Source organism: Saccostrea echinata, unplaced genomic scaffold, assembly GCF_033153115.1.
Source record: "Saccostrea echinata isolate AGI-Se365-2 ecotype Australia unplaced genomic scaffold, CSIRO_AGI_Sech_v1 ptg000014l, whole genome shotgun sequence".
In the NCBI taxonomy this organism is placed as follows: domain Eukaryota; kingdom Metazoa; phylum Mollusca; class Bivalvia; order Ostreida; family Ostreidae; genus Saccostrea; species Saccostrea echinata.
In genome coordinates this window covers 3,362,350-3,380,289 of record NW_026889763.1, presented here as the reverse complement: position 1 = coordinate 3,380,289, position 17,940 = coordinate 3,362,350, and the positions used below count along the sequence as shown (strand labels likewise).

The window sequence follows — 17,940 nt, the reverse complement described above, 5'->3', positions numbered from 1 at the left end:
GCATCTGAAATGTTATTATTCTTCGACTAATTAGAGTGGTTATAATATACATAGATATGAATATAATTGTTTACCCTGGTGCTTTTTTCCCTTTTCTAAATCTAATAAAATTAATTCTTTGTTAATGACATAAAAGAATAAGTATCTTTAAATATTAAAATGTAAAACGTAGCCCGCGTGTCGCTGTGGTTAGAGCGTCTGCTCTAGAGTCGCGGAGTAAAGAACTGATACTTACGTCGCGGGTTCGAATCCACTCCGGGACGTGGGGACCGGTCCTTCGGATGAGATCGTATAGGTGGCAAAGGTCAGTTTTCTTGGCAATCAAATGTATAGCTGACGTTTTCCTTAATATTGAGCTGCTTCTAAAATATGCATTGGAAAATTTTAAATTCTCTCTACATGTAACAATAGTATGGTCTAGTCCCTTGATGAATTTGAAGCTTTTATTTTTGTTTGTATGTTGTTTAACGTCCCTCTCGAGAATTTTTCACTCATATGGAGACGCCACCACTTGCCGGTGGAGAGCTGTAAATTTTGTCCTATCCTCGGCACTTACGTCCATTGAGCAATGAGGGGTCTTTTTAGTGCCAACACCTTCTGCGACACTAGACCTCGGTTTATACGGTCTCATCCGATGGACTGGTCTCCACGTCCCACCGTGGGATTTGAACCCGCGACGTAAGGATCAACTACTTACCTCGCAACTCTAGAGCAGACGCTCTAACCACTACGCCACGCGGTCGACTTGAAGCTTTTAGGAATAAAACACGTACAACTTACACATTGAGCCCAAATGATGGCACAGGGACAATCTCAAAATTTCATGAAAATTTAGCTTATTTTCACTATTTCGCCTGATCCGCAACAGCATCCAGGCCCGTGCTAATGCCCCACACTACCACACAAAATGCAGACAAACACCTGCACATACCACTGAACAGCAAGAGATACTGGCTCAACCACCTCATTTTCAAGCTAAAATTCATCCTACGAACCCACCCCGCTTTTCTGAGGAAATCCTAGATGAGTGATTTTTTAGTTTAGTTTCGTATTTCTAGTCCGTATCCTACGAATAGTAGTAGTGACACTAAAGTGTCATATATCAATAAAATAAACAAGGTCACCTTTTCCCTCCAAATGCACAAATAAAATATTCTAGCAATAAAATCACATATAATATGCATTCAAACCTTAGGTTTCTCTATTTTTTAAAATACTTTTGACCGGTACTTAATCCGAAACTATCCTCTGCCACCATAAACCGAGGTCCCGTGTCGCAGTAGGTTTTGGCACGAAAAGGATCCCTCACTGCTCAATGGCCCTGAGTGCCGAGTATAGATATAAATTTGCAACCCCCCCCCCCCCCCATCGGCAAGTGGTGGCGTCTCCATGTGAGTGAAAAATTCTGAAGAGGGACGTTAAACAACAAACAAACAAACAAATAAAATATAGAATATGTTAAATTTTATGCCGAAATTACTGGCGTGTACAACCCTCATAAAATCATGATTACAGTGCGGTTTTTATTTCATATAAAAAGAATCTTCTGTACACATTTTGAAGAAATAGAGACCAAAACTCTATATCCATATTTGAATTTTTTATTTGCTTCAGTTTATCCTCTGCAAATCCAGGGTGTAGCACTTCTTTACGTAGAAAAAAAAACCCTATCTTGAAAATTATCCTTTCCCCAATCTCTTCAATGCTCATAATATTTGTGTGTCTCTGAAAATCGATAAAAATGTTAAGTACAAAATATCAGGAAACTGTTTTGTTACACTCAATCCATTTCAAGCATAGTGCAAAACCTTAGAAAATGTTGAAAACTTACACTGCATGGTTATGAGAAATGTTTAATGAAAAATGCTTGTTTTTAAAAGATATGATATAACAGTTCCTATTTTGAAAATTTCGTAACATTTCAGACAGAAAGGAATACTAGAAATATTTTTGTAAACTTAAAGATAGAATGTTATTTCAATGTCAAACTACATTTTCTTTTGTGAATGAAAATAATATATATCCAAATCGGAGCAAGCAAGAATAGGAGGAAAAAGCTAGATTGTATTTAACGGAGAAAAACGTGTATATATTTGGTGCATAATTGATATCATTTAACTGTTAGAAACTCTCTTTGTTAAATATCAAATATCTGTAAAATCTCAAGATTATGCATAAAAAGACTTCTTACTTCTTAATGGAGACGAAAATTTAAAACCAATAAAGAAAAGATTGTGTATTGCTTTATATAGTACGTGTAGTAAACAAATATTTGGATTTTGTATGACTGAGATGAAAGAGAAATTAATTAATTAAACTCAGACCACTATCTACTGATTGGCAAATTGAAAATAAGACTACCAAACTCAGAATGAAGGAAAATAAGCGTATATTGAGTGCAATATTGAAAACCTGAAAGACAAACACGAATATGAAGAAAAATTCCACCTCAACTAAAAATCGAATTCAAATTCCCTTTACCTCAGAAGACCTCGATAAATGAATGGAATACTGGCAAAGACATTTTCAAAAACACAAGTGTTGATATCCTAGCAAAAAAGATCTTAAATAAAATGAAAGAATTGATGTTACTAAAACAATTGGCAAAAAATTTGAAAATAATGGTGGTCATTTTGAAAATGGGCGAAACTAGAATGGCCACGATATTTCATATTCAAGTACTAGACAAGAAATCTTCTTGCCAAATTTGGTGCTTGTCTCACAAAGTGAAATATTTTTTTAAATATCTGCCCCACTATCTAATGAGTAAGGGAAAATATTTGTGCCCATCAAACAATCCTTCCTTATTCAATTGCCTGTCCGATTTAACAATTTTTATAACAAATATATGCCAAAACTAGAACCTCTAGGAAAAGTAAGAACGTGGCATCCAACTGATGTTGTTACCGCTCCCTAGTCTGGCCTAACCGGTCACTCATATACTCATTCTAAAACTTGCTTACATCAAACATACTTGTACGATAACCCAATATGGTCAAAACAAAAACCGAACAATCCCACTGAAATCAAAAGTAAACAAAATTGATTCAACTTTACCACATACACCCTAATTTATTTACCGATGTCAGTTGTAATTAAATCACAGATGAAGCTGTGAGACTCCTATGTTCACCCGGACAAGAGATCCGCCATTGTCTTTTTCAGGGATATGTCTCCATGTGGTTCTACTCCTATAAAATTAAGCTTCATCTTTATAGCCCTGGGTTCTTTGATCTCATTTTCTTTAACCACTGTCAAGTTCTACTGTTTGTCTCTATAAAAATTCCTTAGCTTATAGATATTTCTGCAAACGCTGCACAGTCCATACGATTACGTGGCGTTCTTTCTAAACAGGAGCAAAGATCTGCAGTCTACTTAGAACGCAACACTGTAAAGGCGAACTGCGAAGAAATCAACGGCATTCAGAAGTGTACAAATAGACACTTTTTTTAAAAACGAACTTCTTTTTATAAAACTATTACATTATCAGAAGACTTAATATTAATTACAATAACATTGTACTTTATCTTACTCTGTATTGAATTTAGTTTGGTCATCTGATTTAACAGTCATGTGATAAATCCACATAATGTGTACTGCGTGGAGGTCATAAACAAATTTCAATATTATAAAGACATATATGTAACAATTCATATTGGGATGGATTCGCTCTTTTGCGAGGGATTGCTCCGCTTTGCGGTGCCATTGTTTACATTCCAACGATTCCAAACAGCCCTGTGTGGGCTTTGAATTTCAGTTCTAAAAATCTGCATTCCGACGTACCTGTTAGAGTGTCATGCTAAAATAACATGCCTTAGTTCAAAATATGTAACATTTTCTTTATATACATATTATCATCGTTCAAAGGCGATATGAATGATATTTGACATCCCCCCAATAAAAAGAAATGATGATATTTAAATTTTTTGCGCATGTGTATGTTCTTTGACAAAAGTGTTTAAAAACGATTTCACTATGGACGCCGGAATGGGAGCGAAGGTCATTTCTGACGTCAATTGATTGTATTTTGTTTAACGGCCCATTCGAGAATTTTTCACTTATATTGAGATGTCACCATATACCTCTCGAAAATGTTTCACTCATATGGAACGCCACCACTTGCCGGTGGAGGGCTTTAAATTTAGACTTTTACTCGGCAATCAGGGCCATTGAGCAGTGAGGATTCTTTATCGTACCAACGCCTACCGTTATACGGGGCCTCGGTTTTTAAGGTCTCATCCGAAGGACACACAAGTTTCACTTCAAAGTTCCGATCGCTTGGCGAGAGAACAGTTGCTACTTATTTTTATCGACTTAGGTCTGATTCAAACACACGACCTTCCGATCATGGAGAGAGCGCTCCCCCGACTGAGCAACCGTGAGGGTCTCTGACGTCAAAAAATCACCCCTGGTAAATATTCTAAGGAAGGGGGGCAATATTCATCTTTACATCAGCCCATTAGATTCTATATTTATTTTAGAACAATGATTTCTACAGAAATAGTTCTCAAATGATTAAATGAAAACGAGGTTTTTCAATGTATGATAATACAGATTGTAGTTGTTTTTTTTCCAATCGCAGCATTGCACATGAGGCATAAACACTTTTTGCCTTCACATTAGCTACGAAGAATTACTGTAGATTCCTAAATATACGCGCGAACTCCAGTGCAAGTATATCAAATTGTAGTGTATTAATGACAGCCCAATATGCATAACAATTCTAAAGATATATTAAGATATTTGTGATTTTCAAAAACACAAGAGCCCAAATACAATTTTTAATGAATGTTAATCTAATAAAGCTATAAATCAAAGCACTCAGCTTTAATAAATAATTTTTTTTATTTTTTGGAACAAACAGCACAAACTAGTTCTCTTCCATGAACATATGGTGGACATTTTAATGAACCACATTGAGCTTCTACAAAATAAAAAAGATAACCATTTTTATCAGAATGGCCGCCATGCAAGGTGTCTGGATCTTTGTCAACACACTTGTATGTTGTACCAGCAGGATTATTATAGTATCCAGCCATAAGGTAACCTTGGTACTCGAGTTCCCAGCCTTTGTAACAGGTTTTTCTTGCTTTAATAGAATATAATCAAAATATTATGTTTTTTTCCCAAAATTGGAAGATCCTTCAGGGAAAAATATAAAAGGCTTTCTAGAATGCAAAATATAACTTGTCTACCGGTACATTAAAACCCGATCCATGTTCAATAGCTTAAAGGTGCTTGGACACAGATTTGAAGTTAATATTTTCTCAAATTTTCTGTATAATTTCGTGACTTGTATGTTGCTATATCATTTCATACTAAAATATAATACAAATCTTATTTCATCTTGAAGTTATTAAAACTTCGAATTTCTGGACGCGTTGGATTGACACATCCTTGCGCTTTCACATATTTTAATTTTATTCTTTATACTTAAGAAAAGTGGACATTTTGTTGTGTATTAATGAAAAATATTAAAACTATAACCCAGAAAATTCAGAGTAGAAATGTTCAAAAGCAAAACCCACTCACAGTATTGTAAGTCCGTGCTCAGTGGTGTGTGCAGAGTTTAACTATTGAACACACCCGGTGAATCGTAAACATTAACAATAACAGAGCTCGTGCCCTGTTTACAAAAAACAGTTTACGCTTCACGGGTGTGTTCAATTTGGTAAACTCTATACACATTACAGAGCACGGACTGACAATACTGGTGAGTTGGTTTTGCTTTCGAACATTTTTACTCTGAATTTTCTGGATTATAGATGTAATATTTTTCATTAATACGTAACAAAATCGCTTCTTTTCTTAAATATTAAGAATAAAGTTAAAATTTGTGTAAGTGCAAAGATGTGTTAATCAAACGCGTCCCGGAATTCGTAGTTCCAATAATTTCCAGATAAAATAAGTTTTTAATTATATTTTCGTTTGAAATGCTATAGCAAAATATAAGTCGTGATATTATACAGAAAATTTCAGAAAATATTAAGTTCAAATCTGTGTCTAAGCACCTTTAAGGATATAAATACTTTACTATAATTTAAAATTACTCTTAAAGACAATAATTATATGTATTGTCACATTTTCTTTTAAAGATTAGATATGTTCTTATTGTCTGGACATTCTGAGTTAAACAAAAATTCTTTCTTTTTATGAAAAGTATTCCACAGGAGGGAATGTTTATTGACGTGCTGTAATTTTTTCTGCTCATATTAAATTACAGAAATACACTATAAAACAGAGAAAGACTCTATAGATCAATTTATAGACATACATGCAATCAGATTTAATTATCATGCCACATAAAGAGTAAGAGTCCTTGAGCCACAACAGCCATCTGAGTGAAAAATCACCATGCTATTTTTCAGCAGAAAATTTTAAGATTTCTTTTTTATTTCTTGTTACTTTTTTTTTTTTTATTTTTTTTAAAAGTTCTTTTTTATTTCTTAATATTCTTATGTAAAACTTTAATCCCTATTTAAATCCATTTCCTATTCCCGGAGACTATGATTTGAAGAATTATAAATCTAAAATACAGGAATCCATGCATATTAATATGACTGATAATGGCCAAGTGATTCTAAAAGAAAATTTTACCAAAAAAAAAAAAAAAAAAAAAAAAAATCCTCTCTGTTTTCATGCACAATTTTTCCTCTTTTGTGGCTTCCTACATTATTCTCCAGGGGCTAATTAAAAAAATAACTTGAATCCTATACTACCTAGTAATGATTGCATATTAAAATGACTAATCAGGTTCTTGTTGTTCTAGAGAAAATATAAAGAGACTATGACTCACATCACATTGCAATACTTCACTATCTAAAATGGTTTTAGATTAGGGATGACAACGGTTAACAGACTAATCAGTCGGAAAGATTGTAACCGCTTACAATATTTATAACCGATTAATCAATATTTTTGATGTTTTTTTTAAGTATCTGAACCTTTTGAGTACATGTTATATTTTTTCTGGTACAATTAAAACTCTTAAATTTCTAGCGTACTTAATATTGAAATGCTGCAATCGAGCAAGCTCTAAATCACAGGACGCCACCGTTGTAAAGCAAGTCTCCGTGATCTAGACAATATACATACAACCCGAATTTCTTATCAAAAAGTAAACTATAGTTAACTACTATAGTTAACTAGAGTAAACTATAGTTAACTATAGATATTACAGTATTTTTTGTTAGGGACAACTCGGCGATATTATGAGAGACCGGAATAAGATTTTAAAAGAAAGAGTACAAGAATAAAACCAAACAATCTTTACTTTCCCCCTCTTTTTCTGAAAGACATTTAATCATTATTACTTAACATAACCCTTTTCTTTTTATGAAATGTAAAACTTTATATTTTTTTCTGTTGTAAAACGTCGATCTCTTATTGTATTAATACCCTACCCCCCATCTCCGCCATGATTTGAAGAAACTTGAATCAGCACAACCTGATGATTGCATAATTATATGACATCATGGTCCAATTGTTCTAGAGAAAAATATTTGTATTTTGACAAATCATTGCCCTACTTCTCTTGAGAAGAAGATTGTTTTGCTCCTAAATATGTGTTTATTCTCCATGGCCCTTCTTTAATCTCTTGCGTAATGATTGAAAATGTAAACTAGAATTTCCACCACTCTAAATTGCTTACAGATAACTGTGTTTGACCTTAATTTAGAGGCTCTAGAGACAATTATTTTCTTTATTTCCCCATGTATGATTTTGAATCCCTATTGTGCCCTTATTTTATTCCTCAGAGGTAAAACAAATAACAAACTTTAAATGTATTTCCTAGGGATTGTTTCGTAATCATAAAACTAATCATGTTTCTGAAAAGAAAATCTGATCATATTTCATGTATTACTTTAAGAGGATTCGTTAAATGTTTTACTCATATTCAAATATGGAGTAAAATTGTACCCTCTATTGCAATTGGGAACCCCCCTGAATCACTAGGGTAAAGCATTCAGAAAAAAATGAATCTGCATCATTCTAAGGATGACTGCGTACTTGTATGACAACTCAGGGTCTTTTAAGAAAAAAAAGATGACTTCAACTTTTCCATCGTCAACTTTCCTTATTCATGTAGTAATATCCCGCTATCACATATGGTGTTTACATCTCCCAACTTACTCGATACTCAAGAGCTTGCTCCGACTACTATCATTTTTCAAAAGTGAGTCAGGTTACTGACAGATAAGTTGATGATACAGGAATTTCAATAACCTCGCTTAAAATCAGTATTTCGTAAAATCTAGGGAAATTATAATACTTAGGGCTCATGGAGGGTGTGACCGGTCAACAGGGGATGATTCCTCCTAGACACCTGATCCAAGCTCTGGAATTTCCAGGGGTCCGTGTTTTATGCCCTCTTCTCAGAATTGTATTGTTTATAGATTTTTTTGAGATCAATCACTGTTCGTTATCTTCACCTTTTTCATTCCAGTGTGAAAATTTGATTCCTTATTGTGGTCCTACCTTTCTGGACGATAATTTGAAAAAAAAGAATCTCTAATGTCCGAGGATGCTTGCATATTTATGTGATTGTAATTATCATCTTATTTTTGAAATAGTTTACTCCATATTCTGTATAAGTTTATAAATTAGTGCACTCAAAATTTAACGAAATCTTCCTCTTCCTTTTCAACTGATAAGCGCAATCATATTTAGCACACTTTTGAGCAGATTTTGTTTTGACCTCTATTTAAAACATTTTGCAAAATTTTTAAATTCTTACAATAAATTTGGATTCTATAATGCAAATTGAACTATATTTAGTTAAAACTTCATGATTAACTTCCATACAAAAAGCATTAAGTGAGGAACAATATTTTGTGGCGGAATTTTTTTTTTCTTTTTTAGAAAAAAAGTCATCATTTTTTCTACTCCGAAGTATCTAAAGTATTGTTAAGTTGGATTCTTATTTTTCCGTTTTGCATGCACACGGGGTTATTTTGTGCCGTGAACTGTTTATGCTGGTCCTAAGTTATATATATTCAATAAACTATCATGAATTCTATCATCAAATTTGACAAATATAGCATATATATAATGTGAATTTGAATCTTTTTTGTTGTCACAAATTTAATCTGTCTATTTAAGACGAAATACGACTGTGCTTTTCCAAAAATTTATTTGAAAAAAAAAATATTGGGGGAAAATCTTTGAAAAATTGATTTTGTGTTGTACGTAATTGCAGTGCATAAAGGTCATGCTAAATGCTCGGTAGCGTCGGAAGAAGCGCATTGACCGCAATTTATTTTTTTTTTGATTTTTAATTAAACCATCTGTGTAGATTCTGAAAATATACTTGATAAAAAATACTCATTCATTTGATAGCAGGATCCAACCTCCTTGAGTCTTGTAAACTACATGTAATAGTTAATAGCATATATTAACAGGTACATGAATTAATGATTATAAACCAGTCCAAAAGACGCTAAAATATCATTACTGCTAAAATTAAGTACGTTTAATTTACAATTTCTACGGTAAAATTTTGATACCGGTACTTCATGACATCTGATTCCACTGTGTTTTTAGATATCCGTGTTTGCTCTACTCACAATTTGTATTGTTAAATTGGACATTTTAGCATGATTGCTGTTTGTTATCTTTACCTTTCACACTTATTGTTTATAATATATTTTACACCATTTGAAAAAAAAAATACATTATAGCGCAGATTTTACATATAGGTTTCATTTTTCCTGGCCCAGTGGTTCTCGCAAAGTAGATTTTAAATGATTCCATCTTATTTTTGCATTCTCTTTTTTATATCATCTTATAGGGGACATAACCTTCTATTTGTTTGTTTGTTTGTTGTTTAACGTCCCTCTTGAAAATATATCACTAATATGGAGACACCACCACTTGTCGGTGGAGGCCTGCAAATTTATACCTATACTCGGAACTCAAGAAAATTAAGCACTGAGGAATCTTTTTCCTGCCAACACCTACTGCGACACCGGACCTCGGTTTATACGGTCTCCTTGGCAGTGGATTCGCTCCGACTTCAGAGCAGATGCTCTAACCACTGCGCCACGCGGGTGACACCTTCTATTTGAATCAAACGTCAGTTTCTTTCAGATTAGGGTACATTGTATCACGTTTAATCAAAATTGGCCCTAAGTTGTTGGAGGAAATGTTCACAACAACAACTACAACAACGATAATGCCGAAAGACGATATATAATAGCCTACTTGAGCCTTTCACTTAGGCAAAAATTTAAGATAAAACGTAAGAATTGCATTGAAAGTTAGAAAAACATGTCTTCGAAGTTTGTAGACATGGATAAATAAAGATTTCCAAAATGTGGTAGATTGTGCGTTTCTGCACAAGGAGAGGCCAACAATTTAACAATTAAATATAAACTCTCTCTCTCTCTCTCTCTCTCTCTCTCTCTCGCCGATACATGTATAAGCTGAAATCTTAATAAACATGTAACTTTAAATGTATATGTTTCGATACTTTAAAGGACAAAAGTATTTGTATATAAATCAAACATATTAATTTTCTTACCTGGGAATATCTTCACAACGGATCTATTTTTAACAAGACACACAGCACACGGTACGTCATGATCATGGAATGAAGTAAAGCGACTCTTGAAGGTGTTAGTTTCGTACTCTGCTCCATAAACATAAGCTTTATCTCCATTATTTCCATCTTTGTAGATCCCCCACTCTGGATCCTTCGGTAAACACAAAAGATCTACTGCTGCTCCTCTATGATTATAACGTGATCCTCCAGCGAATCCTATAAATCGTTCTTAAGCTTATTAAAGTGTATAAATTATCAATACTTATTAGAGAATGCTATACATTTACATGTATGTACAATATACATAGAAATTAACCCCTCATTTAAGAAATAATAACACCCGAAGAAATAGAATTTAAAAAGTAAGTTAAAAAATTAATGAAAAAAGGATCCTTAATTCAAACTTTCAAAATAAGGAATTCATTTACCAGAATAAACTAAGATTGCTTTGGAAGGACATGTCTTTTTACCCCATCTTGTATATACAACGTTCCGGTTTCCTGTACCTACTAAGTGAAGTGTTTTCATTTCATTTCTTTTTTTTAATTACATTGAATGGTAAATATTTAAAACAGAAATCAGCTTGTAGACGTGGTCACGTAATACCTTCAACCTTAATGCTAGCGTTCACTTCCTTCTTAAACCTTCTCAAAGATGTCTCCATGACGTCAGTGAAGCTTTTGAATTCCCGCCTCAAAGCTTCTACCTGATATGCTCCTAGAGCAGACGACAGTTGTCCTGTTAGGTAACCCTGTAACATGTCTTTACAACTTCCGGTCTGTGTGTTTCCCCGTGTCGTGTGAAGCACAATTCCCAAGACTAGATAAAACGCCATCATCTATGGGAAAAAATTAGGCATAAGCAGTTGTCTAAAGGAGATACTATTGTGCTTCCATTTTAGTTGTATCTTAGTTGTCTTCATTGGCAATGTTTTTGAACACAAAATGAAGATAAAATATTATCCATTTCATTATAATTTCGAATGTTTATAAAATGATCTTCTCTTCTTGAAAAGATTCATAGATCTTCATATGGTTTATTATTCTAACTTACCCCCATGCTTTGTACCTTTGTGGTAAGTGTTTTACAAAATCTGCCCGTGATTTTCGGTCAATTTATATATTTTAAAGAACAGTGAAAATAAACATTTGATATCAACCTACACATTTTGGCCTCACAGTAAGACACAAAACAGAGAGATTTAAATGTAATTTTATACCCGTTTTGAGTTCATCGAATTTTACTTTAACGCCTAGATGTTATAAGCAAAAAAAATGGCGAACGTTATAGCACTGCTAGCAATCACAAATCTTATATATGATTCAATCTGTTGCATTAATAAAACATTTACAACATATTCAATGTTTGTCAAAATAACTATGAAGACAGCTGGCCATATTTAAAATTCAAAGGTTAAATATAAATTTAGTTAAATTCAAATTGAAAAGAAGCGACATACAAATTACTTGTACAAGGGTTTCAATGTGTTCAAGAGATAATAAAACAAACGAACAACATACAAACAAACAAAACATACATAAAAGACGAACACTGCTGTAGTATGCCAATGACCATTTTCTGCCCTCATAATCAAATTCGGATATATAAATCAAGGATTATCTGAATGAGGACAATTTTGTTGTCATCATGAAATACTGAGACATGAAAATAATGTATGCATGACATAAAGCATATAGCATTTCTAAGATTATTTCAGTGATTCTGAGAAGAGCGTGAGTGTTTTAACATCGATTTTTTTTTCATAAGAAAATTGAGCAGAATAGTCTGATTGTTTGATATTTGAATTTTAAGATTACCTGGACAATACTTATTTAACAAAAAAATCATGACTACAGCATGAATGCTTAGTGAGTTAATACGCAAAGTACTAACTCGCATAAAATAGATATTAAAACAGAATTATCTCAATAAGAATTATCCTTTCTCTCGTTTCTTCAAAATTTTAAAATTATTGTATATCCATGAAAAGTTGTGATAAATTGTAAAGAAAATATTATGAAATCATTTCACTTTGTTTATGTTATGCACTTCACGCATGTCACATAACCATACACAAATATGCACCACAGAGATATTCAGATATCTTGACATTATTGAAGCTATTTTGACAACGTTCTTGCAATGCATGCGGTATATTTTGTCTGAAAGAAAAATCCTTTGGAAATAGATTTCCTCTGTAACTTTTTTAGGAAATAATGGAAAAATTCACACATTCATGACGTCAAAATTAGTATTTTAAAGGTCAAATGAGAAAATGCATTGAATTTGAACAATTCGAAAGCTTGTGTTTTAATTTCTTACGTCAATTTCATGTTTCAGAAAAGCACATGGTAAGATTTGTATTGAAAGCATATCTTGCTCTATGTAATGGTTTGGAGAAATTATACATTGTTTTCGGAATCAGTATACAGTAGAGGTGAATCAGCTCTGTTTAGAAAGAAAAGTAAAAAAGATTTTAAAACATAATAAATTCCTAAATGGTCAAAGATTATTAATCAATTTGAGGTATTATGATCAAATCTGTACCTAACAAAGAGTTGATTAATTTCATTGAATTACAAATGAAACAACCAGAATCTAAAACATAATATAAAGAGAAATGCAGCGGAGCTCATGTCCACTCCAGATCAATATGGATAGAAAAAGGACAGAAGAGCTCAACTAACTTCTTGTATCTTGAAAGAAAACAACAATCAATTCGCAGCTAGGTTAAGGATGCCCATAGGAAGTATAACATGAAATTTTACATGAAAATATCAAGACAATTTCAAAGATAAAATTCAAACTTTAGTTTTTGATGAATTAAAATTCTGCTGTCTTCATTTGTGTATATTCAGTGGGTTAAGCCTAATTACCTTTACAAACGCTTATTTTCCTTTGCAGTAGAGAAACTTTGCTGAGTCGAAGCAGAGACGGGAAAGAAGGTCAGCAGACATCACTGAATTCTTGGTGATTCACACAATTAAATCATCACCAAAATTCATGTACATCGTTGCAATGAAACCTTTTTTTCTGTTTTGAAAACACTTTTGCCGATACACAAAATAAATACAAAAAAAAAATCAATCGAAATAAAACCATCCAATCACTATGTAAAGAAGTCAGCAATAGACATTAACGCATCACAAAGGTCGCTGAGTGAATTCATTCTTCAGAATTATTTTATATCTTTTCTTCTTCTTTTTTAAAGAAAATTTGAAATCATTGGAGAATAAAAAAAAAAAATGACGTGTACGAGGGGTGATCAAAAAGTTCGCGAACTATCTCTATATTTACAAAACCACAATTCAGATCAGAATGAAATTTGGCACACATATAGTCATACACATGTTCTGTAAATAACATATGTTAAATAATGTTTTGCTCCGTGTTTGTGACGTCACAATGTGAAAATGACGTCAATATGTAGGTCACTTGTGACAAAAAATGGTTGACTCAGTCGTATTCGAGCAACGAACGGCTGTAAAGTTTAACGTATATCTTGGAAATTCCTTTGCAGTAGAATATGATAATTTGTACAAGGTTTATGAAGACAAAAGACTTACCAGAAGTTCAATCATTAATTGGATTGATTGTTTAAGTAAAGATAGGGAGACGGTTAAAAATGATGTTTGTTCTGTTGCCCAGCAAAAGCAAGCCGGGAAAAAGATGTGTCCTTAGTTGAGCAATTTGTTATGAAACATCGTCAAGTAACAATTAGAAAAATGGTTGTATATCTTAACAATAATATAATTATTAAATCTCTGAAATATCGTTTACTTTAGACTTTAAACATATGAGATATGATAAAAAGAAGGCGCCCATGCTTTATCCACATTGGATAAACGACGCTTCCGAGACAGAGGACTCTGGTTGTGATGGGTCACCATACTAATTATGGGAATGGATATCCTTATCCACCCATCCTATTGCCGAGATCTGGCCATTTCTGACAGATGGACTGTTTTTGTTATAAAAAAATAACTTACATGGTAAGAAATATAAGATTCTGAAAAATCTTTTAGCTTCTCTGAACAGACTGCTTCGGAGCATGTCACGTGACTGCCTGGATCACGTGATTCACGCATGGGCAGAACAATGGCAGATGTGCATTAAAATCGGAGGGGACTACTTTAAAAAATAATAAACACTGAAACTTCATTTTATTTCTTTTAAAGAAGTAATTCAATTAGTTCGCGAACTTTTTGATCACCCCTCGTATAATGAAGTAAATGTGCTAATCATTATGAAAAGTCGTTTAACCATTGTCCCGCTATTTGTGTAAGTTATTGGTTTCAAAATGACCCATTATACCTACACATTAATTTATTCAAAATCCATTAATTGATATCGAAATGTGAAATTGAAAATTAAATACAACATTCAATAATTGTAAATTAACGTTCATAAAAGGCATCGTTTGTGGCATTTCAAGACACTGGGAACTAATACCATGAACTGTTTTATTTTCAAGTTGTTACTGCATATATCTTGATAGTCGGTGTTTATTTCATATCTTTGAAAGGTAGTCTGACTTTTATATGCTATATATGTTCTGCCTGTATAAGTTTCTATTTATTTTCGCTTTTCTTTTTAAGCTTATAATGCTTTGAGTGGTACTCCAACTTTGTTGTGTTATAGTCCGGATTTGTTGTAGTCCAACTTATCTAATAGTGGAAGAGATTGTAAAATTAAAATATTTCAAATACAGCTTCCGGATTCTTAAGAGGCATTTTCGTCGATTATTAATTAATGAACCCTAATAGAGAAAGAAATAAGTTCCATTTTGAAAACTTCAGTTATGTGCAATGTTCATAACATATTAAAACCAAATTTCAGTAAGCTCCCAATTTACCGGCATTAAAGCACATAATTATTATATAATTGTAGATTTGTGATGTCTCCTTTCTGAATAGTCCATAATTGTATTAAAATGTAATGCTTATGTATTAATATTTTAAGATACTGAGAGAAAACGACAGTTATAATACTGCCTTTCTTTTACACTCTTAATCGCGATAACAATTTTTAGCGTAAAAATATTTTAATGTTTTTTATATAAAAAAAAGAAATTGTAATGCATGAGCTATATATCTGTATATAGCACGAGAAACTAAGTTGATTTTCTTAACTTTATATCACTTATATTTCGCCATTCCGATTTGCAGCGATGATAGAATTTTGGATCCGTCGATCTTATAAATCCAGTCTTTTAAAATGCTCTTTGGTACATGTATTTGCCTATGACCAGATATTTTTCTTTGTTTAGCTTCCTCAGGTCTGAGCGTACATGTATCAAAAGATTAGTCTCTAGAAAAAAAAAGTAAAAAGTAAATATGAGGCGGGAAAAAAAATTAACAAAATAAACGACAAACTTTTGAAATATTAGGTTTTTTAACGAAATTCTTTATCAGAGTCATGTTTCGGACTTACTATGCAAACCACACAAATCATACTGGGTGCAAGGCGATTTTCATTGTGAAAACCAAAGTACATAGATTGCAAATTAAGATTTGAAATTTTCTACAGGATGGCTCTGCAATATAATCACTATATACGGCTATCTGTAGTTTTGGTGAAGAGCTAGGTTTTTTAATATAAAGTCCAATGTAGTGAATCACAAAATAATCCGCCTTGACTTACAAAAAGAACCAATTAGGGAGAAATGTCCTAATATCGAATTTGTAAAATTAAGTAATTCTCATCCTAGAAATTTAGTTCTCGATTGAATTTCTAGAACCGACTTTTTATGAATGAAAACTTTTACAAATTTATTTATTACAGCTTTAGATTGTGCAATAGGCTTTACATAACCAACGTTAGGTTAAGCATGTGACAAACGATAGAGACATGCTCCTGATTCTTATTCATTAGCTTATTTATCTTCAGATAAATCATTTTAGCATAGTTTTCCCATTTAAAAGAATGAAAAGGCGCATTGAAATGTAAGACTCATGTTTCAAAATTGATAATTAAAATTTCTGAAAATACATGAAAGTTACTGACGTCTTTTGTTATGTAATGATTTTTAAATTGCAGAATGAAACAACAGCGCGCAACCAGCTCCCGGCACTTTTCAAATAGTAGGCTTAATAGCTACATGTGTCTAACAACTCACGCTTTTTAGCGAAGCTGTCATTGTTGAACTTTTGGGCTCTCCAAGGGCTCTGCACGTCATTCTAGTTCGTTACTGTACAGGTGCACCTTCTTATGGCTTTATGTAAAGGAGAAAGGCCTCAAACTGTCCATTCTTTGAGAGAAAGAACTAATCGAGGGCCTACGGCCTACGGCCCTCGATTAGTTCTTTCTCTCACATAATGGACAGTTTGAGGCCTTTCTCCTACTTAAAACATGATTTCCATTGTTCTGAAAATTAAATAAAAAATGTACAAAACTGGTATCAGATATGACAGGTAGCACGCATACAATGACAAGTTCGTTGTTTAAGGAATGGACAGTCACGGGTAGGCTAGGGATGCAGATTTGTTGAACAGCTGTTGAATAGCCATTGTGTTTCCAGATGCAAATATCAAAAGGTCTTTGTCTTAAGAATGGAGAGTTACAGGTGGATTTTGTGGGATTCTAGTATTTATACAAGAATGCAATGCTTCAAAATCAGTCTACAGTTTGCGTTGTAAAGGCATGCATGTTTTCCTGTGATGGAGAGAGTATATGACAGAATCAAAATCTTATAAACCAAAATATGCACAAAATTAGTGATATTTGGAACTGGAAATAGAAGAGTAAGAGTTAAAGAAACAGCCAAATTTTGACCCAAAAATGAACTTCGACGACAGAAACAGCCGATGATCTAATTCGAATCAAACCTGGAAATTTTTTATTTGAATTCTATTTTTGAGGATATATTAACTGCAGCAGTGTAATGGTGAGATGCAAATTGTGTTCTGAGTGTTGGATTAGCCATGAGCCAATCTTCGACCTGAAAATGTTTTTGAAATCAAATCTGGAAATGTTTAATTTTTATTTATTTTATTTATTTTCTACGGAAATATTAACTGCAGCAGTGTAGTGTTCATGGTGCAAACTGTTTCTGGGTGGAGGATTTAATATTAGATGTACTTCTATCTGAAAATGAATTCTACTCGAGGGAATGATTTTTCCAAATTTTAATCAGATGTGAAATTGTGTCATTTGAATTCATGTTTTGTGAAAATTAAGTTTTGAGTATTGAAATAATGTGCATTATTTATGGATTTAAAACAGTAAAATCAAGTGGATGCTGTGCAGACATTGTGTTCTGGATTGACTTAGATCTCCATGTTTTACATGTAAATTAAAGAGTATTTAATGTATTTGTTTTTGTTTCCCTCTTAAACACATTCCAAAGTTTACCTGTAACTCTCCATTCTGTTTGTTTTAACTGTCCATTCTTTTTG

The 17,940-nt window shown here is 32.9% G+C and overlaps 2 protein-coding genes across 2 annotated transcripts in view; one reads left to right on the top strand and one right to left on the bottom strand.

Annotated features, from left to right (window-relative positions):
• Positions 1–17,940, top strand: part of LOC133187000 (uncharacterized) — a 240,078-nt gene that overhangs the window by 10,291 nt on the left and 211,847 nt on the right. The gene's annotated exons all lie outside the window — the stretch shown is intronic.
• Positions 4,845–11,378, bottom strand: LOC133187121 (uncharacterized). Its single transcript, XM_061322479.1, has 4 exons — positions 11,150–11,378; positions 10,972–11,049; positions 10,523–10,759; positions 4,845–5,089 (listed from the first exon to the last, which is right to left on the bottom strand). Exons 1-4 carry the CDS (start codon positions 11,376–11,378, stop codon positions 4,845–4,847), a joined length of 789 nt encoding a protein of 262 aa, XP_061178463.1.

Coding starts and splice junctions, on each gene's coding strand:
- LOC133187121 (XM_061322479.1), bottom strand. CDS start 11,378: ATGGCGTTTTATCTAGTCTTGGGAATTGTGCTTCACACGACACGGGGA. Junction 11,050..11,149: donor CGCTAGCATTAAGGTTGAAG/GTATTACGTGAC, acceptor TTCACTTAGTAG/GTACAGGAAACCGGAACGTT. Junction 5,090..10,522: donor CGTTGTGAAGATATTCCCAG/GTAAGAAAATTA, acceptor ATTCTATTAAAG/CAAGAAAAACCTGTTACAAA.